The sequence below is a fragment of the Megalobrama amblycephala genome, linkage group LG15 (genome assembly GCF_018812025.1).
Source record: "Megalobrama amblycephala isolate DHTTF-2021 linkage group LG15, ASM1881202v1, whole genome shotgun sequence".
NCBI lineage: Eukaryota > Metazoa > Chordata > Actinopteri > Cypriniformes > Xenocyprididae > Megalobrama > Megalobrama amblycephala.
Window position 1 is genome coordinate 20,785,474 of NC_063058.1, and position 26,392 is coordinate 20,811,865.

The 26,392-nt window shown below is 35.7% G+C and overlaps 1 protein-coding gene across 1 annotated transcript in view; it reads right to left on the minus strand.

Annotated features, from left to right (window-relative positions):
* Positions 1-26,392, minus strand: part of magi2b (membrane associated guanylate kinase, WW and PDZ domain containing 2b) — a 144,832-nt gene that overhangs the window by 42,163 nt on the left and 76,277 nt on the right. The window contains exons 7-12 of the mRNA XM_048157920.1: positions 16,280-16,337; positions 16,019-16,140; positions 15,634-15,816; positions 10,347-10,855; positions 7,427-7,592; positions 1,549-1,580 (exon numbers count right to left, since the gene is read on the minus strand). Coding sequence (XP_048013877.1) covers positions 1,549-1,580; positions 7,427-7,592; positions 10,347-10,855; positions 15,634-15,816; positions 16,019-16,140; positions 16,280-16,337 — 1,070 coding nt within the window. The remainder of the gene's footprint in view (positions 1-1,548; positions 1,581-7,426; positions 7,593-10,346; positions 10,856-15,633; positions 15,817-16,018; positions 16,141-16,279; positions 16,338-26,392) is intronic.

Genomic DNA, 26,392 nt, shown 5'->3' on the forward strand with positions numbered 1-26,392 from the left:
AAATGGCACACTTCATGTCCATTTGTAATCTTATGGACTTACAATGGCCGCCGTGTGTGCGTCCGTTAAGACCGTAGGGTGTCCCGTTTGTCATTTTAGGTTTTAGAAGGGTGCTCAGGAGTGCCCCCTTTGCGGCCAATATGCTCCCTCGATGCACACTTTTGTCGAGCCCACAAACTCCGCAGCAGACTTCTACCCAACAGTCAAAGCGGTGTTATGTCACAAATGTGTGGCCTCGGAGGAAGATCGCGAGGGCTTAGGTTTCCATTTGGGACAGGGCCTGGTTGCGCTGTATGTGTTTGATTTATTAAAAAGAACTGGTTCATAAGAGTCATTAGTTCAAGGTTTGGGCTACACTAGTTGCACTATATGTAAAAATGGCACAAAAAAGGCACTTCATAACTATTCTATGTTTTGAATTGGTGGCTAATTTGCTTGAATACGTACATCTCATTGGTATGTTTTCATATGATCTGCTTATGTCCCATTAATGGTTATGTGTATGGGTGGACTGTCATGATGGCTTTTTTTCCCTCTAAAAATTAGGGATGCATCGATATGAAAATTTTGGACGATACTGATAACCGATAATTCTTTATATTTGAAAGCCGATAACCGATATATTGGCCGATAAATCGAAATATATATATATATATATATATATATATATATATATATATATATATATAAATATAAAATCGAATATATATATATATATATATATATATATATATATATATATATATAATAAATAAATATATATAATAAATCGAAATCGATATTCTATGTGTGTATATATATATATATATATATAAAATAGAATATAGATTTCGATTTATCGGCCAATATATCGGTTATCGGCTTTCAAATATAAAGAATTATCGGTATCGTCCAAAATTTTCATATCGGTGCATCCCTAATTTTTAGAGGGAAAAAAAGCCATCATGACAGTCCACCCATACACATAACCATTTGTATTATTAAGTTGTATTATTATGTTTATTTTGTGTATATTATATATATACACACACACAAAATAAACATAATAATACAACTTACAACTGCACAAAACAAAAAGCTGCAAATGCACAGGTGAACTTATAGTCACAAAGGTATAACTCCGTTGTGGATGCGCTCTTCCCTTAACAACGGAAATAATCCATTATTTATAGGCTTTAATATATCAGCCAAATTTTCTTATTAGTTCGATAATGATAACATTAACAATGAACATATATCGGCAAATACCGATATGGTGGCCAATGTATCATGCATCCCTACTAAAAATTGTGTGTTTCTGTACAAATCACATCGAACTAATTTATACGAAATTGCAACCTCATAAAGTTATGTTTTCTCATGAGATCAGGTTCCATCCACATCAGTGAAGCATGTGTGAGAACTGTGAAAGGAACCGAACGGTTGAATCTTTACTAAAGCCGCACTTTATGAGCCTCTGAAGTTACAGCAGTTTAATGTCAAGCTCAGTTCAAGAACATGCAAAAACAAACAGATGTTTGAGAAACTAAATATTTTCAATCCACTCACCTGTTTTGTGGGATCCCAGGGAGAGAAGAGGCCTGACGGAGAAATAAAGAGAAAGATTAATATCATTAGATCTTCCTTAAAGAGTAAAATAAATTTTTCATAATGGTCACATAATATTTGTCCCCATCTCTTCACTTTGTTGTCCTGTAGGCTCATAAGTGAGGAAAGTTTATTGCATTTATTTGTGAGGTAATTACATCATTAGTTTTGATTAGCTTTGAGCAGAAGCCAAACTCTGTAAAAGAGAAAACAGACACTAAACTAGATTTTTACAACTCTTGTGATTTTCAGTCAGTTCTGAATGATCATAATGTGATGTATCTATAATACCACTGTAGCCTCCGAATAGCTCAGTATCGCTTCCTTATATCAGTAGTAAAATTGCACATCATATTAGTATTATATACATCTATACATCTTCCGCTCGAGTCTATGGCAGCCCATAGAACCGCTTGCGGGAAAGTTATGAAATTTGGCACATAGGTAGAGGACAGTCTGAATTGTCACAAATTTGCAGTCTCTAACTCAATCCCTCTAGCGCCACCAACTGTCCAAAGTTGCACCATGTTTATGCTAATAACTTTTGAACCGCAAGGGCTAGAAACAAAAATTCTTTTTCCTCTGATTCCTTGGCTCAAGACGATTTTCCATTAATTTTACCTGTCATTTTGAATTTTCTGCAAAACGTACTTTTTCGAATTTCTCCTAGACCAAAAAATTGAACCAGATCATCCTCAAAAAATGATGGAATTCAAGTTGATTCGTCAAACTGTTCTCAAACAACGCACAAGCAAATTCGACGAAAAGCACGCCAAAATGAATATGAGGCTATCTCCTTTAGCGTATTCTGACCAAACTTGGTTTGTGTTATGTCAACCATGACCTGAGTGTGCCTGCAGTTTTGGCACAGTGCCACCTAGTGGTCAGGAGATGGACATTTTTGCTTATAACTTCTTAACGGTTTGGCTAAAAATCAAAAAACTTTCTCTTTAGATTCGGTGCAGTATATAAAGTCGAACGATACCCAATTTTCCCATGTCGGCCATTTTGATATTTGTTGTAAAATGCTATATATTATGAACGCATTGGTGTATTGTTACAAACCTCGGTATGTGTCTTCAGCACCATCCCCTGAAGGTACTCAAAAAGTTCCAGGGCATCGCCACCTTGTGGTCAAAAGTTATAATGACATTTCCAAAAATGCTAATAACTTATTAATTTTGCCTATTGTAATGAACTTAATAGATTCCTAGGTTCATGCCGAGAACTTAGATATCAGTTTCTTGTCCGCCAAAATGACTCTGAAGCTCTTTAATGCAAGATATTTAAAGTGTACCAAAAGTATACTTGCAATAGTTCCACTTTAGCACAATCAAATATACTTAAAGGTGCTAAAGAGGATGTTTTGTTTCATACATTTTTGCAATATTACTTGAAACTGTCTTTACTAACTGATAAAAGACTATTTATTAGGTGCACTGAAAGGAATAATATTAATATACATCATCTGTGCACGAGGTAGGGCCTTAAAAACATCAGCCAATCGTTTACGCGATCATCGTGTAAAAGATTGGCCCTCTGGCTTGTCAATCACTGCCGTGACGTTCCTTGTGAGAGACGAGCGCAGCTGCGCGCTCCAGTAACTTTCCACACTCCACAGACGCCGCATGCAATATTTTTGTCCGGAGACAGGAGTAACAACTGCAGATTATGAGTTACCTGCGGTGAGTCCGACATAATGAATCCACTAACACGACACAGCGAATGCCGATGGTAAACACTCGTGTTCCAATACTCGTGCGTGAATTTTGGGAGGCGTTCCCTCGAAAGGAAGGGGGGTTGTTCTTACGCATGCGCTCATTTAAAAAACTCAGTAACAGTCTTTGGTTTCTCAGTCGACGAAAAGATCCTCTTTATCACCTTTAAGTATATCTTTAGTTGGACCTCAGCACTACTTCCGCACAATTAAAGTGCATTAAGTACAAAATTAGTTGTTCCAATTTAGAAGACTAAGTATACCAGTTTAGTATACCAAAAGGTATATTCATTAGGGTGTATTTATGATTTTTCAGCCTTTTTGCCAAAAATCATCTTAATATGTCTTTAATTGCTCATTGTTGCAGTTGGTCTGATGCTCCCAGCCATCTTGGCATGACTTATCCTGCCTTCTTCGTGCTTGGCCCCTTAATTGCTGCTTGCAGCTATACTTATTATCGATATTTTTTTTATTCCATTAAATACATCAAAAACTCATTATTTATAACAGATTTATTTATTGACATACTACCTATTTACCCGAGAAGAAAATGTGGATTAGAAATTATTTTCTGACGTTATTTTTACAGTGTCGTAATACCATAATACTTTTTTTTTTTTTTTTTTAATATTAAGTTCCCCATACAATAAAACGCATAATGCGCATTTGTGATTTGACTGTAATAAGAAGAAGGTTGTTTAAGATTCAACTGCAATGCGATTATACCATGGCTGGAGGTGCTGTGAGAATAATGAGTTATGACTTTTCATTTCTTGGTCTCATACCTGTTTCTTTCAATCACATGAACTATATTGTGTGTGTGTGTGCATGAAAATACACACGCATGTGTGTGGCCTGTATGTCTGGGTGTGTGTACGTGAGTATTTGTAGAATAAGGCAGAGGGGCAAGGCATTTTTATGCCTACTTAAACTAACAGGATTACATCAAACGCTATATGACCAGGACACGACTTGGCAGCGAAGGGCTAAACATAAAGCCTCGGGCAAATATGCACAGTCGTGCCACTCCATAACTCCTCATCCTCCCCCAATGCATCACAAAAGATGCCATATGGACAACAAAGACCAAAGAACTTCGGTGAAGCTTGCATGCAAGACTTATTTTTTTGATTGTTTTTAATCTGACTTGAGCACTGAAATAACCTTCAAAAAACTGAAAATTAAAAGTTGAAGGCCATGTTCTGTCAATGGCATCAGTTGCGCGGTGCAAGCGCAGTGCGCCTCATGTGTCCTTGGGTTTCGTTCATGTCACGAGTCTCTCTCAGGTGAAGTCTAAAAGTTGAGTCAGATGGAATCATGAGGGACTCGGGGTGACTGTCAGCTCCGAGTATTCAGAGACCCAGATGGAATAGAGCCAAGAGGATGTAAGAGAGCTGCCGGCACTGCTGAAATGCCATGGCCCTGATGATATTTCAAACAGTCCGGAGAGTCAGAAGAATATAGTTATCACCTCGCACCTGCCTGTCCAGTCCTACATGAGGTGTCAATAATCCTGACAAAAGATGGACAGTGATTTTGTGCTCTGACTGCTGCACTAATAAGATAGAGAAATGCTTGAAGAATTCGAAATGGGAATCATAAACAGTTCTAGTTCCTTAATGATTCCATTAATGATTCTTTTAGTACTTTGGAAACATTCGGAATTAAATGCATTTCTTATTGCATTTACCTCCCTCGGCAGTGTGGTGCCAAATGAGATCATTTCAGATTTTAACAGAAATAAATCTAATGCAATTATTGCAAAAAGTTGTGTTCATACAGGCACATGTGTGCAAATGCAATCCAATAACTTATGCTTTTGGCTTCTGGCAGAAATACATGTACGTAAATATTGCTATTTATTATTTCTATGTATTGTTTTGTTCAAATGGAGCATATAAACAAAACAAGATTAAATATATATTTATTTTTTCTTTTGTTTATTTAGTGAAAACAGTGTCTTGATTTATTTTCAATTAGAGTTTTCAACGTATTTTACTTTTTTCATTTTTGAATCGTCAACAACAGCTGGTTGAAACAATGATTCCTTGTTATTTTAGTATTATTTACATTAATTGTAATATTTATAATAATTTTTGTATTATTTGAATTAATATTTTAAATTAATTTAAACTTCATATGAATTTTATGCTGTTTTAGTAATTTTGTTCATTTTCATTGTGATTTTGTCATTTTTAAAAAAAAATTTTAATGTTTCTAAAATGTATTTAATTATTTTAATTTCAGTTTTAGTCATTTTAGATTTTTTTGCACCTAGTTTTTATTTTTTCAGCTTTATTTCAATTATTGAAAACTATTTAATAGTAACAACACTGCTCTGACCATAAAACAGTAATTTTAGTTACTAAGTAATAACTTTGCAGAAATATAATATTTACAAGATATTTTTTGAGTTGTTTTTTTGCATACACACATATATATACACATATACACACACACATTTCTTATTTATTTAAAAAGATTAATTGAAAAGTATTTCAAACCTACTAAGAAGTGTGGCTATTCGCTCTTGTTCTGGTGTGAAATTATGCTTGTCTTGACATTTATTTGCCCATTCATCCTGCTGCTTTAAATAGATATATTCATGTAAATTTATGTAAATTATGATAATATAAACACTTCACGTCACTAAGAATAAATTACGTCTCCTCAATCAGCATCTATTTCAGAGTGTTCCCTCAGTGCATCCTGCAGGGAAGTTACACGCTCTGATTGGCCTGTTCCCTGAATGCCCCGCCCCCTTTCACCCACTCTGCATTCTGATTCGTCTTCCTGTTTATCTCCACCAGCTCAGTGTGGGAGTCATGTTTTAATTAGACAACCGGGGAAAAGAGCTGTGAACATGGCCGGCGCTGGCCGGGCTCTTGGCAGAACGCCGGCAGGAAACTGAATGGTCTCGCACTTAGCCAGTGAGTCACGTGGGATGTCTCTCGCTCCGTTACAAGAGGCCTTGGAGTGTTTGCCGAGCGGCCCTTTAAAACCGTAGCCTTCGATATAGTCATTAAACACGCAGAGGAGGTGAGAACAGACGCACAGTGTAATTGTCAGGATGTGTGGGAGTAATTACTTGATTGATAGCGGTTCAGAGAAACAGACAAGCATCTTAAGAACATATATCAGGCTTACTGTACACATGGAGAGACTATAGCATTCTTCAAGATAGTTTCTATTAATTGCCTCATTAATTTCCACTCTAAGAATATCCTTATTATGAAGGGTGATAAAATATTACGCTCTGCATGGACATTTTAATGAAAGTAAGCACTCTTATAAGTGGACTTGCATGGAATTAGTAGATTAGCTTGGCTCCAGTCTGTATATGCTAATAACTGTCACCAGCTCTAGCCAAGAGATGATACAGTGTGCAATCTTGCGAAGGCTTTGCTAATATTGCCCCAAAACAGCTCATCAGCTTTAGTTATTCTGAAAGAAAACAGTTTGCGTCTGAGAAATTGAGATGTACTGGTTAGTTTGTGAGGACTCTATAATAAGAGTATTTCTCTCATCTTATTTCAAAATATTTCCAAATCAAAGCTTAAGGCAAATTAGGCTGATCTTCAAAGAGCTTAGAAAAGACTGAAAACTGAGGCACTGATGTATACAAAGTTACTTTCCTCATTTCACCCAAAAATTAATATTCTGTCATCTTTAAATAATAATCATCAGCATACCTGGTCAATTTGAGGAAAAGAAAGCTTTGGACAACATCCTCTTCAAACCGCAATAACAATGTGCTTTAAATGAAAATGGTTTCTTTTTCACACAAAGCTGTCGAAAGGCTTTAGAAGACATGGAATATAATGCACAGGCCTTAAGGACACTTTTATGAAAGCTTTATGGTGTTTTTTTAGCAGGTTTCGGAGCCCCCCCCCCACCCCCACCAACCACCCAATTGCAAAGTGCAGTTAAAAAATTTCTTCAAAATTTCTCCTTTTGTGCTCCACAGAAGAAAAGAAGAAAAAAAAACACGAGGCTGAGTAAATGAATTTTCATTTTTCAGTGAACATTTCATTTTGCCAAAGTCCAGAATAGATTTCAGGCAACCTTCAGTACATTTCTGATTAACTTGGTTTCAAAAATGAAGGGTGGAAATGTGCGCACCTGCTGCTGCTCCTCTCTGAATGACAAGCGTAGCCTCTGTTCCCACTGGACAGTCCTTGAGCAGCTGCACCACCTGTGTGTGGTTGAGTCCCTGGAGACCCTTCTGATTAATCTCCACCATCAAGTCTCCTTCACATAACCCCGGACAACCCTGCGGCTCCAGAACCTGATCAAAACGTATTGAAACAGTTATGACACATATTATGCTTGATAAACCTGCATATTAGACAAGACATATAACCATTTAATAACCTTAAATACAGATTGCAAATGAACTTTACCTAACCATTACCCTCACCCCATACTCATCATAAGTACAACAGAAGCCTATTTATTTATTTATTTATTTTCCAAAATACCAATAAATAAAATATATAAAAGATATTTATTAATAATAATACATAATATATTATTATATTATAATATTCAATATATTTATATTTATACAACAGTTCTTTCTGGCTCTTGAATCTGATTGGCTGAGAGCCGTGCGATATTCTAGTGATAACAGCACTTCTACCTTTTAACCGTTTGTATCACGCATTTGAAGCGAATACTACACTTACACCACGAACTGTAGTTTTAAGAGTTTTTTTAGGCGAGAATGTAGTTGTTTAGACCTGAAATATGTGACTCATATATATTCATAGCACCTATTTTATTTACAATTTGTTTTTGGAGATGCGAGCTCCAGGCGTCAGCGGTCGTTCAGTGCTCGTTTACCCGCCGAGAACAGCTTCATCTCAGCCAGTGCTTCGAGGATTTGCCGCTGGCTCTTATAGTGGTTAAACATGAGATATAATTCATTTTGGGTACATAAAATGGTCAATCTTTGGTCTTATTAATCTATTGCTTGTTACTGAGAAAATCGAATTGGGCTATGTTAAATTTAATTATTCAATATTAAGGCTATATTTAACTTGCATCCTGTAGAGCACTGCTTTTGTACGTTTGACTGAATTGTACAATTGTGTTTATTTCCTGCTGTCATTTATAATGGCTATTGTTGTTAATTTAAATATTGTTGTTCAATAGGTATCATTATATATAAATAATATGTTGTATCTGGTATTGAGAAAGGATCCATTAGTGTGTAATAATATGGATTGAGTGAAAGACACTAAAGACACTACTAAAGCCACTTTTTAAAGACACTATGTTATTTCTTTTTTATTTACACACTTGTGCACACTATTGCTCATATATATATAAATATATTTGTTTATAATTCTTATTATATATTAACTATCTCTCTCTCTCTCTATATATATATATATATATATATATATATATATATATATATATATATATATATATATATATATATATATATATATATAATCTTATTTAGATAAATAATATAACTATATTTATTTATCCAAATTATATAAAAAACAAACATATCCTGGGGCCAATTGCACCAGCTGTGCGCAAGTTACAACATAGACTAGTTTTGACGTAAATGGGCACTAAGTTACAACTTACGCACTACTAAATATTTTTGTGTTGCACCATTAAACTTAGTTGAAGCGTAACTCTACGTATACACTAAATATTTACGGAAGCCTCCTATCAGGAGTAACGGTTGGAATAAAATAGCAGACTGACTGAACTGCATCGATAAGCTCTTGTTTTACCTGACAGACTTCATTCTTTACACATGATGCTGCTGACATTTACACTCTCTTACATTTTAAGAGAGAGAACATCATGTGAAAAGATTACTTTGTTAGACACTTCAACACGAACCCGTTAAACAGCACGCCGCTGTGTGCATCGGTCCTATCACTCCGTGTTGTGCATGTCAAATAAAATCAGTCATAAACAATAAATGTAATTTCTTATGTTTTTTTGTTGTTGTTGTTGTTGTTGTTTCAGTATTTATTTATTGACCCTTATTAATTTCGTTTCAAATAGTTTCTGAATGTTATTTACATATAAAAACATTTATGATTAAGGCTATTATATTTAATGGGAACTTATTTTTACTGTTAAGTCAGAATGAAGGATAAACTTAAATTCACGGAATTTCAACAACTTCTGCTCCTGTATTTGAAGGATCACTGAGGGTAAACGTCATATTATGCGACTACGCATTACTTTACGGAGACCTTACGAGCTACTAGCTACGTTCTGCCTTAAGAACAAATGGTGCAACCGAATAAAGTACAGAGTTAGTTACAAACTAGCTAGTAGTTACTAAGCCACTAGTGTGGACTTTACGTTCCAATTTAAGAAAGAACTTACGAACGGCTGGTGCAACCCTACCCTGGCCACTAGTCAGTTGAACAAATCCGTTATATATATATAATATATAATTTATTTAAAAATTAGTAAATATTTTTTTCCATTGGTTTATACAGTAGTGGCCAAAAGTGATGTTTGGAGGGGATATTTGTTTTTTATGACCCTACAAGTTCAATTAAATGATCAAAATATGAGGATTTTTTTAAAAATATTTTAAAAATATATTTTAAATATGAAGGTAAAACAAAACACTAAACTTGGTTAAAGTATTTATCTGACAAAATTATTTGGCAAAAAAGGCAAGCTACAGGTTTATTTTACTATTAAAAAAAAAATATATATATATATATATATTTGTATATATATATTATTATTATATATTATATATATCATATTTGCATGTGTTCATAATTTCTTGGTATGATAGCCAGGCCAAAAATTATGTCCACAAAATTTGGCATGTTTCATTGTATTATCACAAATAAAACAACTGAATCCAAGCACAACTACATAATATGATTACAAAATCTTTAACAACATTAATAATTATTAATTAATAATATTCAACTAAAGGGTGAAGATCATCACTTTTGGCCACTACTGTTTATACATATAATTTAATTTCAGTCTGAGATCACTGCATTAAAATGTTTGTTAATGGATATCAGCGCACCTGTTTGACTCTCTGCCCTGTGGGACTGTCCGCTATGGTGAACCCGAAACCCTCTGTGCCTTTGGTTATAGTGAGACTCAGAAGCTCAGGGACCACTTGAGCCCCGGCGGTTGCTCCCGAGGATGACGCCATGGAGACGCTGTCATCGGGTGGGGGTCCCGGTGTGGTCAGGGATGGTGGCTGCGAGCCATCCAGGTGGGTGTCTCCAGGGTGGGGATGTGGGGTAAGGCCCTCGCCGTGCTCAGGTACTAAGCGGCCAGTCAAAGACATGTACTCCATGTAATTTTCATAGTTGTTCCTTCCATTGAGCAGCAACGGGTGATCCACTAAGCCCAAAGGGGGCATGGAGGAGCTAGCGGAGGGGTCCTCTGGGTCGTAAGGGAGTGGGTAACCTCGACACAGCACCAGGGTGACGCTCTGGCCAATGGGGACCGACTGGAAGAGCTTCACTACATCGGCATGGGTGGTGCCCAAGACACAGATGTCATTGATGTAGACGATCACATCACCTGATGAAAAAATTAGAGTACTAAACATGCATATTTAAACAAAATATGAAGCACCATACTCCCAAGTGCATTATGTCATCTTTCTCATATCTAGAATGCGTATGTACATAAATTATCTTCATTATTAAGGATATCGGCTCTCTTACAAAAAATAATTATGCAGCCTTCTGAACGGATGTTCACACTGAGTGGTTTACAATGAAAAAGCAACTGCAAGTCATTAATTTTCAATGAAACCAGTTTAATTCTGGTGACATGACCAACCAATGTTTTATTATTAAATAGAGAAGACATTAAATTTTATGCAAATGAGCAATGCGATAACAACCAATAAGAGACAGTGATGCAGTTACAGGATACCGTAGTCGAGCAAATGCTCTAGAAATCAACACTCTAGAAAAGCAATCCCAGAATGCACAGCAGCCAAAAAAACTAAAACAAAAATCAAGAAATGTCATTTAGAAATATATTTATTGTATTCAATAATGTGAGGTATTACATTCTTACTCAATATCTGTGTATTGTATGTATTTGTGCTTATTAGAGTATCACGCTGTTAGCTTAGCAACATGCTAATGTTAAAATGTTAAAGTCGAGTCTTCTGCATATTTCACACAAGGACTAATATCTGTGTGACATGCAAAGTTGTCTTCTTAAAATGTTAGTTCACCCCAAAAAAAAAAAATTATGCTATTAATCACCCTTGTCATTCCAAACTCATAAGACCTTCGTTCATCTTTGGAACACAAATTAAGATATTTTTGATGAAATCCGTGAGCTTTCTGGCCTCCGACAGACTGCAATGTTATAACCACTTTCAAGGCCCAGAAAGGTAGTAAAGACATCGTTAAAATAGTCCATGTGACTACAGTGGTTCAACCTTAATGTTATGAAGTGATGAGAATACTTTTTGTAAGTAAAAACAAAAAATAACGACTTTATTCAACAATTTCTTCTCTTCCCTGTCAGTCTCCTATGCTGTTCATGTTGTTCATGTTGCACCGAGCTTCCAGGTTTTATGCCAGAACGCTGGCTCATTATTGGTTGACGCTGTTCATGACGCATACATGTGATGCTGACGCAGGAGCCGGCCAATAATGAGTAGGCATTCTGACGTAGAACCCGAAAGTGCTGCAATGTGTTTACTACGTCAACAACGTAGGAGACTGACAGGAAAGAGAAGAAATTGTTGTTATAGTTGTTATTTTTGTTTGTTTTTTTTGCACACAAAAGTATCCTCGTCACTTACATAACATTAAGATTGAACCACTGGAGTCACATGGACTATTTTAACGATGTCTTTACTACGTTTCTGGGCCTTGAAAGTGATAATTACGTTGCAGTCTATCGGAGGCCAGAAAGTTCTCGGATTACATCAAAAATATCTTAATTTGTGTTCTGAAGATGAATGAAGGTCTTACGGGTGTCAGGGCTCAACGCTAAGGATTTTTTCTACTGGTCCGGTCAGGCCAGTGGTTCAAATTTTTACTTGCCCCGCCAGAATTTTCACTGGCCCAACAACAAAAAATGAATAAAAGTAAAAGACAAGAAAATGGGCCTATAAAATAGCATAGTTATTGTTTTCGTTGTCTTTGTTACATTTAACCTCAATAAATAGGTTTATGTCACCAAAAGCTATTAGATTAACTCACTCATATTTTAAATATTGTTAGACAAATAAACAGTAAGTAATAAAATAACAACAAATAATCAATTAAATTAAGCTAGATTTTCAGGTACAGAAATTGTAATCTAATGTATAGCTAAATATATAACTATAGATTAAACTTTATTAAAGTTAATCAGTCAAGAGCAGTTACAGATGCATAAAAATGTTTTTAATGTTGAAAATATAAAACGTTAAATACTGTTACTGGAAATTATTTAAAAAAATGAAGACACTTTAAATGTGAAATTAAACCCACCAGCAGGTGGCAGCGAATCACTGTTAATGAGCGAGTCATTGAGTTCAACCGATTCATTCAAACGGCTGATTCATTCAGGAAGTGTTGCTCAGAGATGCAAAACAATTCTGTGGACTTTGGAACTATTTTCGTTGGCGAAATACAGCGAAACAGACAATTTGGTGTGTAAAATGTAAGTCACTATATACTAAAGGTGCTAAAGAGGATCTTTTCGTCGACTGAGAAACCAAAGACTGTTACTGAGTTTTTGAAATGAGCGCATGCGTAAGAACAACCCCTTCCTTCGAAGGAACGCCTCCCAAAACTCGTAAACACTCGTATTGGAACACGAGTGTTTACCACCGGCATTCGCGTGTTAGTGTGTCGTGTTAGTGGATTCATTATGTCGCACGTCTCTCACAAGGAACGACTGACAAGCCAGAGGGCCACCGCAGGTAACTCATAATCTGCAGTTGTTACTCCTGTCTCCTGACAAAAACTTTTTTATTTAAAATATTGCATGCGGCGCCTGTGGAGTGTGGAAAGTTACTGGAGCGCGCAGCCGCGCACGTCTCTCACAAGGAACGTCACGGCAGTGATTGACAAGCCAGAGGGCCAATCGTTTACGCGATGATCGCGTAAACGATTGGCTGATGTTTCTAAGGCCCTACCTCGTGCACTGATGATGTATATTAATATTATTCCTTTCAGTGCACCTAATAAATAAATAAATCTTTTATCAGTTAGTAAAGACAGTTTCAAGTAATATTGCAAAAATGTATAAAACAAAACATCCTCTTTAGCACCTTTAAGTTCTTGTTCATTAAACTGTACGCTGAATAAAATCAATATCACATTTGTAACTTAATCATGCTAATATTTGGAGAAAAACTGCGCTCTTTGTGTGGGAAATAAATCGATAATATCAGATCGTTAAACCCTACAGCACACCCGTCTACTGTCCCGAGCGTCGTTCACACTGGCCCCGGGCCATCGGGCAGTCCTTATTTTCGAGCCCTGGGTGTGAAACGACATGAAGGTGAGTAATTAATTATAGAATTATCATTTTTGGATGAACTAACCCTTTAAGGTGCAGTCATATTTACAGATGTTCGGCAAATTTCATGGGCGAAATTCAGTAATTTCAATAGGAATCCACGTGATGGAAGATTTCGCATTCAGGTTCAAGCTGGTCATGCAAATTCTGCTTGGTTTAAAAGTGACTTCTCTGTGAGCTGTGCTTCTCTACAATATTTACAATAGACAGTTGATGTCTTTTGCCCGCAAAAAAAGTTTGCCAAAATTGCACTAAAATGACCATAGACATCAAGGCAGCTCAATAGGTTTTGAAACAGAGCTATTATATCATTTTTAAGGACACACATACTCGGGGTTAATAAAATAGCCGTTCTTTGACCCACATGTTTACTAAATCATATCACTTTGGATTAAAGTAATCTCCAAGCACACACACAGAAAGTCAGTTGCATAAGTGCAGACAGTTGTAGATAGATACCGACCAAGCGTGCTATCAGCAAAGCTGGCCAGTAATGACACGTCTCTGTAATAAAGGCAACATGAGGCCTGTTGAAACTGCACAAGCCAACTGTGTATGTTTGTGCAGAATAGAGTAGAACTTCTATAAAAGAACCCCGTTCCCCCATCAAAAGCAGATAAAACACACAAGATCCCACCAAAGCCCAAATTGCAATGCTAGCTGGAGGCATATGCAAATAAAGCCACAGCCAGCATCATTATCTGTGAGGGCCTTGGGAAGTGATGTCATCTTCAGAGCTCACAGATGTGATTCACTTCTAAAGTGAACACATGATCAAGGAAACGAACAAGCCACCCAGAAAGGTAGACATGCAGCGAGGACACAAGATTTCTGTACTAGGTTAAGAGTTCCTCTACAAGAGAACAGAAAACTTGTGGAAAAGCAGCAAATAACCCTACGGTGTCTGCCTATGATGACTCACTCAAACACACTCTTTCATCAGGGAAAAACACAATGCGACAACCGTGACCTTGCGCTAGCTCGGTGCAAGCTATTAGAGACTGTTGTCAAGCGGTAGCTACAGAGATAATGATGTTTCCTAGTCCATGCACTGAAGGTTTTCTCCTGAGATGTGAGGTCGCTGCTCAGCACTGCTTATATATCGATAAGTGTCAGCATATTAAAAGGGGGCATATCGTAATTCTAATCAGTCCGCTGAAGCTGGAAAATTAGGCCTGCTGGCATTGTTTGTCTTTCTTAGCAATAGTAACTATGGTTGGGGTGACAATCATTGGTCAAATTGTATCTCTCTTTTTAAATAAATTCAATTATTTTTAAGGATTAAAAAATCTCAGCTAATGCTAATATTGTGCATATATGTAGTGAAATGCTCCCTCTAGAGTTTCTGTAGTGAACTAACATGCTGTGGACACTAAATGACTTGCCTGAGGTAAATGTAATGCTAGGTAAGATATTATTCTCAAGCTGTTTTATTGATGTCTTATTGAGAGATTTCACGTAAACATATCTGTGCATAGATTTTCTGTTCTTCTTCTTCTCTTTTTTCTGTTGTGGCGGTTAGCAAACAGCATTGCATTACCGCACGCGCCCCCTTCTGTATAGGAGTGTGGATCGTCTATGACTAAATGTATTCGTCGTCTGACTGTATGCACTGAACTGTGATGTCCGTACCGTGACGAATACATGTACCTTTATACCCCACTATACAACAGAAATCACTTTACATCAAAATATTATCAAAGTTTCATAGATTCATAACCCAATTCACCCTTCTGCTATAATATAACAAACTTATAAAGGTTAACACAAATTTGAAATGAAACACATATGTTAAGAGGTCTTGATTTCCTTCTCACCTGTGTCCATCTTGCCATCTTGGGCAGCAGGTCCATCAGGTATGACGCTCTTGACCTGTAGGAACTCATCCGGCTCGTCCCCACCAATGATGGTGAAGCCGAATCCCATGTTGCTCTTCTGCAGCACCGTGGTGAGGAACGTCCCTTTGAGTTGTGTGGCGTCCCTCGTGAATGGAGGCTTTTCTGCGAAGACAAACACACATGAACAATCAGAGGAATGCGCTGCACACTGCACAACCACCTCTACTGCATGGTCTTTGGTGCATCGGTAACTAAAGCTAAAGTGACAGGAAAGTAGGGCACACCTGAGCAACCCGAAACCGAGGAACACCAACAAACCAATTGGGTGAAGATGGCATGCATGGGCCACAGAGAAAAGAAGTACCTCTATATATCGTGGGCAATGGCAGCGCCGATAGACCGTGACTTTGCATTTGCTGTTGCTGTTGGATCCTTCGTTTGGCCTCTAGGACGGGATTCTCAAACTGTGTCCTTCTGTTAATGTGGCTGCGGGGCAGAACGAGCAGATATTTAAATCACGCTGGGACCCTCCCCCCCCCGGCGAACTTATTGAAGAGACGCGGATGATTTGGGGTCGGATTCTGCAAATATTTGGTGCTTGAAAAAAGAAATTTGAAGAACTTACTCAACATAGTAACTGCCATAAATAGGGTCGTCTATTTTCTCCCAGCCATATGGAAGTTCTGTAGAAAGAAAAAAATAAGATGGTCGGCACCTCGTTGAAAACGTTGTTTATCCCTGTTGCATGTAAACCCGTATTTAATGTAGTCTGGGTTGTTTTTTGTTTCTTTGCATAGTTCGTTTAATGCTTTTTGAGGAATATATATGTGTGTGTGTGTGTGTGTGTGTGTGTGTGGGCTGTCAAATCTATTAATCGCGATTAATCATATCTAACATATATACATACATATCTAACACTTTATGTTTGTGTGTGTGTGTATATGTGCGTGTATTAATCTAATTAATCTCAAATTTATTGTACATCAAATATGGCTGAGAAATTAATTCCAAAAGATAATTTAAATGAGATAATAATCCAAAAAATAAAAGTCATTATTGTGTAAAGCATCAAATAGACATTACAAAAACTACAAAAATATTTTATGTGATAATTTATTTGATTCAACATTATTACTACATTATATACACATTGATTCAAATTATTACACAAAATTTTGGACCATAAGGTTGAGTAAATGATAACGCACGATGGGTGCTGCCAGTTCGGAGAATCATATGAAATGTCAGATGACCTATGTAGGTCTGGGGCAAAATAAATTTTTTCCCATAATTAATTAATCTTATTAATCCGTTAAATTCATATATATATTAGGGCTATGAATTTAACACGTTAATATGCGTGTGTGTATATATATATATATATATATATATATATATATATATATAAATAATACACACATATTTACAAATGTTAATGTTGGATGAGATTAATTGTGATAAATCAATTTGACAGCACTAATGTATATGTATATTACTATATATATATATATATATATATATATATATATATATATATATATAAAATTACTTATGAATAAAGCTGAAATAAAGTAAAAGAAATATTACATGAAAAGTGTCTAAACTCTAAATTATTACATAAAAAATGTCTAAACTTTAAATTTTAAGTTTAATTTCTACAAATTACTAAAATTAACACAGAAATAAAAAATAAATTCAAGCTAAAAAGAAATAATAATAAAAAACACAAACTAAAAAAATGACAAAATGACTAAAACTAAAATTAAAAAATAAAAGCTAAATCAAAATATTAAATGAATACTATAATAGCATAGAAAAATATTAAATTAAGACTAATATATACACACAACAATATTTAATTATATTGCTATATACATATTTTTGGTAAATTTTATTAAATATATATTTTATTCTGATCATCTTTTAGTCCATTTTTAATTTAACTTGTAATATCAAATGATTTTAAACTTTTTTTATTCCAAGCATGTCGAATTAGCATTGTTTATGAAATGTGTTATATAAATAAGTTTTTTTTTGTTGTTTTTTTTGCCTTGATGCTGCATTATCCAATCAGGCTTCACGTGAAGTATTACCATATTTTCATAATTATAAATAACTACAACAACATTGAAAGGTGAACCTGAGTGTATGAAGCCTTCAGATGCAAGAAGCTTAAAATGAGCTATTTAATGCATGGCACGAAGCATGCGTGTCATGAAAACATTCCTCACAGTTTTCATTATAGTGAAGCCCCGTCCAGTAAATCAATAACCCCAGGGATGCCTGCAGCATATGATAATACATGGCACAAATCAGTCTAGACGTCTTTTAAAAACACGCGTATTCCCCGCACACGCCAGAATTTCGATTGCGTATCCTGAACAATCCAGCCGGCCGTTCACGCTGGCAGTCAGTGTGTAAAACAAAGCTTAATTAGGACACACAGCGGTAAGTGAGGGGAGGTCTGGCAGCCCGAAGGTTAGAGCCAACATACTTTCATGCAATTCAATCCGCTTGAGAGACACAAAACAAATTAAAGGGCTGGTGAGATCACCATGACAACAAAGGGCTGTCATCACGTGCAGCATTCAAGATGCTTTTTCCCGTCTGTTTTGTTTTTCAGCCAAATCTGACATTATTGAAACATCAAGAAGAAATGGGGTACATGCACAAACTCACACAGTAATTATCAAAAACATCGCCAGTGGGACAGTTTTTGCCGGCGTTCTTCAGAAACATGCACACATTCATACAAGCAGATGAAGTCATGCATGTGTGAATAAACAGTGTGCAGTAAACATGCAAATCAAGCTCATACACACAAACACCAGGCTAACGTAACTAATATCTCTTCAGACATTGCCTTTCTCCAGTTTTTAACCTCACACATGCCATTTTATTCCTGTAACTCCATCAGAGCTGTTTTACAGACATGCCTCCCATTTTCCCGCATTATTTGTGCTCCAGACCTCAAAACGTAGGTTGTTGACAAGAGGTGTGTTATGCGTTTCCTAAAAAAAAATCAGATTTATGACCTGGCAGATGATAAAAAAGCTATATTAAAAAAAACACCAGTAAGCAGCCATCTAACAACGACCCAGAACACCCTAGCAACCACAAAACAATGCCCTAGCAACTGCTCAGAACTCCCTAGAAACACTAAACAATAGAGACAGAGCGCAACGCGTCATAATCCTAAAACCATCATCTCCAACCGTCTCCATTGACTTTGTATTGCGTGAGGCTGCCTCCTTGTCATTTCTGACTTATAACAAAAAACAGAACAATGTCTAAAAGCTGCTGTGTGACAAGGGGTACAGCTAACAAGCTTAAAAAACCCAGAACCAAAAACCCAGAAGTTTTTATAAGCTGTTGACCCAAATAACAAGCGTTTAAGGACTTAAAAGTGGATACAGGCAATTGAGAAAGAGCGCGACATGAGACAGAGCAACCACTCAGAACTCCCTAGCAACCACCAAACAATGCCTTAAAAATAAACATTTAATAGCCACTAATCAATGTCCTAGCAACATGATACCACCGACTATGTTCAACTAGTGCAAAAAACTTGGTTGGCCGACACTCAACAATGGCCAACGCTGGCCTGACATTGGCCGACCACTTGAACACCCTAGCAACAAATCTGAACACCTTGAAACCTTCTAACAATAACCTAGCAACCACTAAACAATGCTCGACGAACTACCAAGAAACTACGCAGAACACCTAGTAACCTAGCAACACTCATAGACACAGAACACTGTAGCAATCACCTGAAATGCCCTTACAACTATTTAGAATAGCCTTGAAACTGCCTAGCAACATTCTAGCAACCACTCTGAACACATAGCAACTAATCCCTACACCCTAGCAACCAGCAAACAATGTTTGAGAAACTAAAGTTGCGTCCCAAATGACGCACTATACACTATGCACTTATACACTATGTACTTGTGCACTATGCACTCATCCATGTAGTGCGTGAATTGTATAAGGTTATTTTTTTGTCATTTAACAACGGAGTCCGATCCTCCTTTCCTCTCCGCTACGTAATTAAAGCTGCGACAGTTGAGTGCATAAAGTGTCCAACATTCCACACTTCGTTTTTTCCGTTAATTTAGTGCACCATCCGGGTATTTAAAGTGCACTTTTTCTTTTTGGAATTTTCAGTGTGAACGCACTACTCGCACTATTTGTACTTAAAAATGTCATAGAATAGTGCACAAGTACGCGAATTGGGACGCACCTTAACTACTAGAAACCTTTCAGAACACTCTAGAAACCATCAAACAATGCTTTAGAAACCACTTAGAACACCCTAAGCACACACCAAACAATGCCCTAGAAACCACACAGAACTCACTAGCAACCACCAAACAATTCCCTGGCAACCACTCAGTACACCTTGGCATCCCAGCAGTGAGATTTCATGGATAAACATTACTGCAAATTAGAGCTGCACGATACTGGATACATTGATAATCACAATTTTTTTTTTTTGATTCAAATAGAGATCGCGATTTTCCTACGATTCTGAACGGACAACTAAATAAAATAACATTTAAATTACTAGAGGTTCTGATAAAATATTAAAAGCTGCAGTCTATTTAAAAATGTTGAATTAATTAGAAGGGATATTTAAAAAAAAATTTGAATGAATGATTCAATGACTCATTCATAAATATACTTGTCCCATTACTGAATGAATCAGCGTTTTTGAACGAATCTCTTGAATGAAAGATTAAATGACAAATACATTTTTAACAGTCACTTGCCGCCACCTAGTTGCATAACGATGTAATCGATACAATTAGGGATGAACGATATATTGGCCACTTTTCAATATCTATATGGGCCGATTTCAAAACACTGCTTCATGAAGCTTCTGAGCTTTGTGAATCTTTTGTTTTGAATGAGTGATTCAGATCTCCTATCAAACGGCTAAACTGATGAAATCACGTGACTTTGGCGCTCCGATTCACTGATTTGATATGTAAAGCTCCGAAGCAGTGTTTTGAAATCGGCCCATCCCTAGATATTGTTGAAAAATCGTTATTTTGGGGGGTTTTTTGGAGCACAAAAAGTATTCTTGTCGCTTTATAATATTAAGATAGAACCACTGAACTCACATGAACTGATTCAAATGTGTTTTTAGTACCTTTAAGGATCTTGAGAGTTTGAATGGCTTTGCTCTCAATGCAGGTCTCACTAAGCCATCGGATTTCAACAAAAATATATTAATTTGTGTTCGGAAGATGAATGAAGGTCTTACGGGTGTAGAACGACATGAGGGTGAGTAATAAATGACATTATTTTCATTTTTGGGTGAACTAACCCTTTAAGGCCGATAAATAATGGATTATTTCCTTCAGATGCGCACTGTTGACAAAGATGATTTTGAATTGCTTGTAATATAATTGGAGTCACTTCAAAAAGGAAAATACAGTTAAGTGCAACATGTGCAGCGCAAGTCTGTCATATAGGCTATATTATAACGAGAACATTATAATCGTGTGCTTGGGACATGGATTTAATGGTGATACAAAATGATATAAAAAAAAAATGTAGATTTAGATTTATCAGCCAATGTATCGGTTATCGGTTTTCAAATATAAAGAATTATCGGTTATCGGTATCAACCCAAATTTTCATATCGGTGCATCCCTAGTCAAATGTCGTATAATCGACATTTGAATCATTAAGTTACTGTTAAAAGAAGATTTGCTCTATTTTGATCGCTATCGTAGACATCAGTGTTCATTTATAATTAACTATAAACTTTCATCCCAGTACTTCTGTGATCATTTAAATAATTGTAAGACAGAAATAACAATATTGTGTGGTTGAAAAGACTGTTTGTGAATCCGTTTCATACCTAAAAATGAAAACTGCTCTCTCAGGCTCAGCAACAGTGCAAACACAGATTTGAATGATCCAGTGTGATTTTGTCAAAGGTTTAATAGACACAGGCGAATTTAGGAATAAGATCGCATGGTGATTGAATCGAGATCACAATCTTTTAACGATTAATCATGCAGCTCTACTGCAAATTAAAATATGTCAAACATTTTTCTTTAAAAAAAGTTTTTTTTGTGGTGGGACCGGTGAAAACATTGGCAAGTAAACAAACAAAACACAAATCATGCAACTATCTCTACATTGCTACTTTTATATTCATACTGTGTAAAAAAAAAATCATAATAAAGCCATGCTGTGTTCAGATATTCATTATTTGAGTGAATGGATGCTGAGCTGAACAGAAAGCTGGGTTGGAGGAGGTGGGAGCAGGTGTGACGACCGATGAGGTTCTCGCACCTCCCTAGGAGGGTTAGAGCAATCAACTCCCTCCTACACACACAGACCGACTGGCTACATCGCAACCGTTAATGCTTGACCCTCTTCCTCGCAATCAGACGTGAGTCGCATATTTAGGGTTTACATTAAGAACAGACCTTGCCCAGAGGATACAGGACGAGACTCTTATATGTGTCACATACACAGCTTTAACTGAGAGAGAAAGACGAGTAACACACCAGATGGCGACACTTTCTTAATAGAAAATAGTGAGAAGTGTGACAACCTTGGCTGGATTTACTGGAGCTTTCTTTCAAAGATTATAGCTTGGTATGGAAGAAATTCAAGCCAAATGAATCAAAATGTATCCAAGCGGAGTTATATTCACAATGTTAAATATTTAATCTAATTTATAACAGGTCATATTTATCACTTCTCTTTGTAACACCTATTTGTAACTTATACGGAGGTGCAAAACTGCAACTGGTTAGTGTTTTTAATAAATAATATAAAATATAATAATCTACAAAATGTTATCTACTCAACGTTCCTGCATGAGCAAACATTATTGCAGATTAAAAATGTAAAAAAAAAAAAATGTTGGAAATTATTCATAAATACAATGAATATGGACAACAGGATATGATGTCATGCTCTTAGACTTCTATTTTTAATAAATAATAAATTATAAGCAAATAATATTCAAAATGTTTAAATACATAATGCTCCCGCAATACTGCAAACCCCCATAAGTTAAAAATGTTTATAAATTTAACAAATAGTATTACCTTCTTTATTGCTTTAAATGTGGTTAAATGTACCACATTTTAAAAAAATTGTTTGTTTTAAATATATTACCTACTTAACATTCCCACAATACCACAAACCACCAATCCAGTATTTCAAAATAATTTCAAAATATAATTGTATCAAATAATACAGATGATTAATGTACCACATTTAGAAGATATTTTTATAATAAATAATAAATTATAATATTCAAAAAGTTCAAATATATTATCTATTCAATATGTACAGAATATTGCAATTTATTAGATTATTAATGTACCACTTTTAGAGATAAATCCCACATATTTTTTCGAGAAAATCCTGTTGTTGTTTTTTTTATGCAAGACCATTATGGGACCTTCATGGTTTTAAGGCAATTATCTAACCCAGACCACCTTAAATATCTTTTCTCAAGCCTCCTTAAATCAATGGTCCTCCATTGGCAGTTGCCATGGCAACTATGGGAGAAGTCTCTTTTTCAGGTTCTTTCATTCACTGAGTGGCTTATGTATATTTGAGTGCATTGAATGCACAAGTGTAAATATGAGCGTGTGCCGGATGCGTCTTTAAATGTGCTGTGAAATTTGTGCTATCAAATCCAACCAGCAGGGCTCATTAATTAGCAAGCACCAAGTACATTTTGGAGCGTTTGAACAATGGAAAAATTATTCCATTGTTTCTGAATTAAACAGCCACGCCTCTGAAATTACACAAAGATGTTTAAGTGTTGTGACTAACATTGATTTTGAAGGCAAAATCAGGTTGACACTTACAGAGCATGTTTTATCAAGCCTTTGATGGGAATTTATGATGAATCTGTGCCGCCCAATGAGGATCATTATCTAACAGACACCTGAATTAAATTCTGAATTATGTACATGTCTGAACTTTGAAGACAGATGTGGATCAAATTTGCAATACACAAAGTGATTTTTACGCAGCAGGTAGTATTGAACACAATGGAAATCAATCATGATTCTGTATGAGCTTACATTGTTGTACAGACCTGCCCAAAAAATAGATCTATGTTGTACTACGGAGAGGGATATTAGTAGTCATGTCACAGAAAGGCATTAAAAGGCCTGTGGAAAGAGATATTGATTTCTCTGGCCCCATTAAATTGCATTTTAATTCAACAGAAGGTTTCAAAGATGATAGATTTGGGTACATAGAACCACCATGCATTATGAATGAATGAATGAATGAATGAATGAATGAATGAATGAATGAATGAAGCCATGGATGGGTGGATGGATGAATGAATGAAGCCATGGATGGGTGGATGGATGAATGAATGAATGAATGAATGAACGAATGAATGAATGAAGCCATGGATGGGTGGGTGAATGAATGAATGAATGAATGAATGAATGAATGAATGAATGAATGAATGCAGATTAAATGTTTTTTTGGATGAATGCATGAACAAACTAATAAATGAATGGAAAGGAGGATGAATGGCTTTATAGATGAATGAAAAATAGGATCAATCCCTTTCTTATCAAACAAATAAATGAATGAACAAATAAATCAAAGGAGGATAGATACTTAAAGGATGAACGAATGTATGAACAAACAAACTAATGTATGAATGGCTTTATAGATGAACAAATAAACTTATGATCGAACAAATAATTGATTGAATGAATGAACACGCAAACGAATAAATGGAGGATAGATAGTTAAATGATGGGCGAATAAACAAACAAACATGGAAGGTTGGATGGATGGCTGCTGAACAAACAAACAAATGAAAGAATAACTAAGCAAATGAATGAATGAATAGATGATAGATGGCTTAATGGATGAATGAAAGAACAAACAAACAAATGGAGAATGGATGGATGGAGAATGGATGGAAATGGAGAATGGATGAACAAACAAATGAATCAACAAGCAACTCAATGAACAGATGATAGATGGCTAGCCATTAAGCCATGAATGAAGAAACAAACAAATGGAGAAAGGATGGATGGATGGATGGATGGATGGATGAACAAACAAATGAATCAACAAGCAATTCAATTAATAGATGATAGATGGCTTAATGGATGAATGAATGAAGAAAAACAAATGGAGAAAGGATGGATGGATGGATGGATGGATGGATGAACAAACAAACAAATGAATCAACAAGCAATTCAATTAATAGATGATAGATGATAGATGGCTTAATGAATGAATGAATGAAGAAAAACAAATGGAGAAAGGATGGATGGATGGATGGATGGATGAACAAACAAACAAATGAATCAACAAGCAATTCAATTAATAGATGATAGATGATAGATGGCTTAATGAATGAATGAAGAAAAACAAATGGAGAACGAATGGATGGATGAATGAATGAATGAATGAATGAATGAATGAATGAACGAACAAACAAATGAATCAAGCAATTCAATTAATAGAGGATAGATGGCTTAATGGATGAATGAATGAAGAAAAACAATTGGACAAAGGATGGATGGATGGATGGATGGATGGATGAACAAACAAATGAATCAACAAGCAATTCAATGAATAGATGATAGATGATAGATGGCTTAATTAATGAATGAAGAAAAACAAATGGAGAACGAATGGATGGATGGATGGATGAATGAATGAATGAATGAATGAACAAACAAATGAATCAACAAGCAATTAAATTAATAGATGATAGATGGCTTAATGAATGAATGAAGATGGCTTAATGAATGAATGAAGAAAAACAAATGGAGAACGAATGTATGGATGGATGGATGGATGGATGGATGAATGAATGAATGAATGAACAAACAAATGAATCAACAAGCAATTCAATTAATAGATGATAGATGGCTTAATGGATGAATGAATGAAGAAAAACAATTGGACAAAGGATGGATGGATGGATGGATGAACAAACAAATGAATCAACAAGCAATTCAATGAATAGATGATAGATGATAGATGGCTTAATGAATGAATGAAGAAAAACAAATGGAGAACGAATGGATGGATGGATGAATGAATGAATGAATGAATGAATGAATGAATGAACAAACAAATGAATCAACAAGCAATTAAATTAATAGATGATAGATGGCTTAATGAATGAATGAAGATGGCTTAATGAATGAATGAAGAAAAACAAATGGAGAACGAATGGATGGATGGATGGATGGATGGATGGATGAATGAATGAATGAATGAATGAACAAACAAATGAATCAACAAGCAATTCAATTAATAGATGATAGATGGCTTAATGGATGAATGAATGAAGAAAAACAAATGGAGAATGGATGGATGGATGGATGGATGGATGGATGGATGAACAAACAAATGAATCAACAAGCAATTCAATTAATAGATGATAGATGGCTTAATGGATGAATGAATGAAGAAAAACAAATGGAGAATGAATGGATGGATGGATGGATGGATGGATGGATGGATGAACAAACAAATGAATCAACAAGCAATTCAATGAATAGATGATAGATGATAGATGGCTTAATGGATGAATAAATGAAGAAAAACAATTGGACAAAGGATGGATGGATGGATGGATGAACAAACAAATGAATCAACAAGCAATTCAATGAATAGATGATAGATGGCTAGCCATTAAGCCATGAATGAAGAAAAAAACAAATGGAGAAAGGATGGATGGATGGATGGATGGATG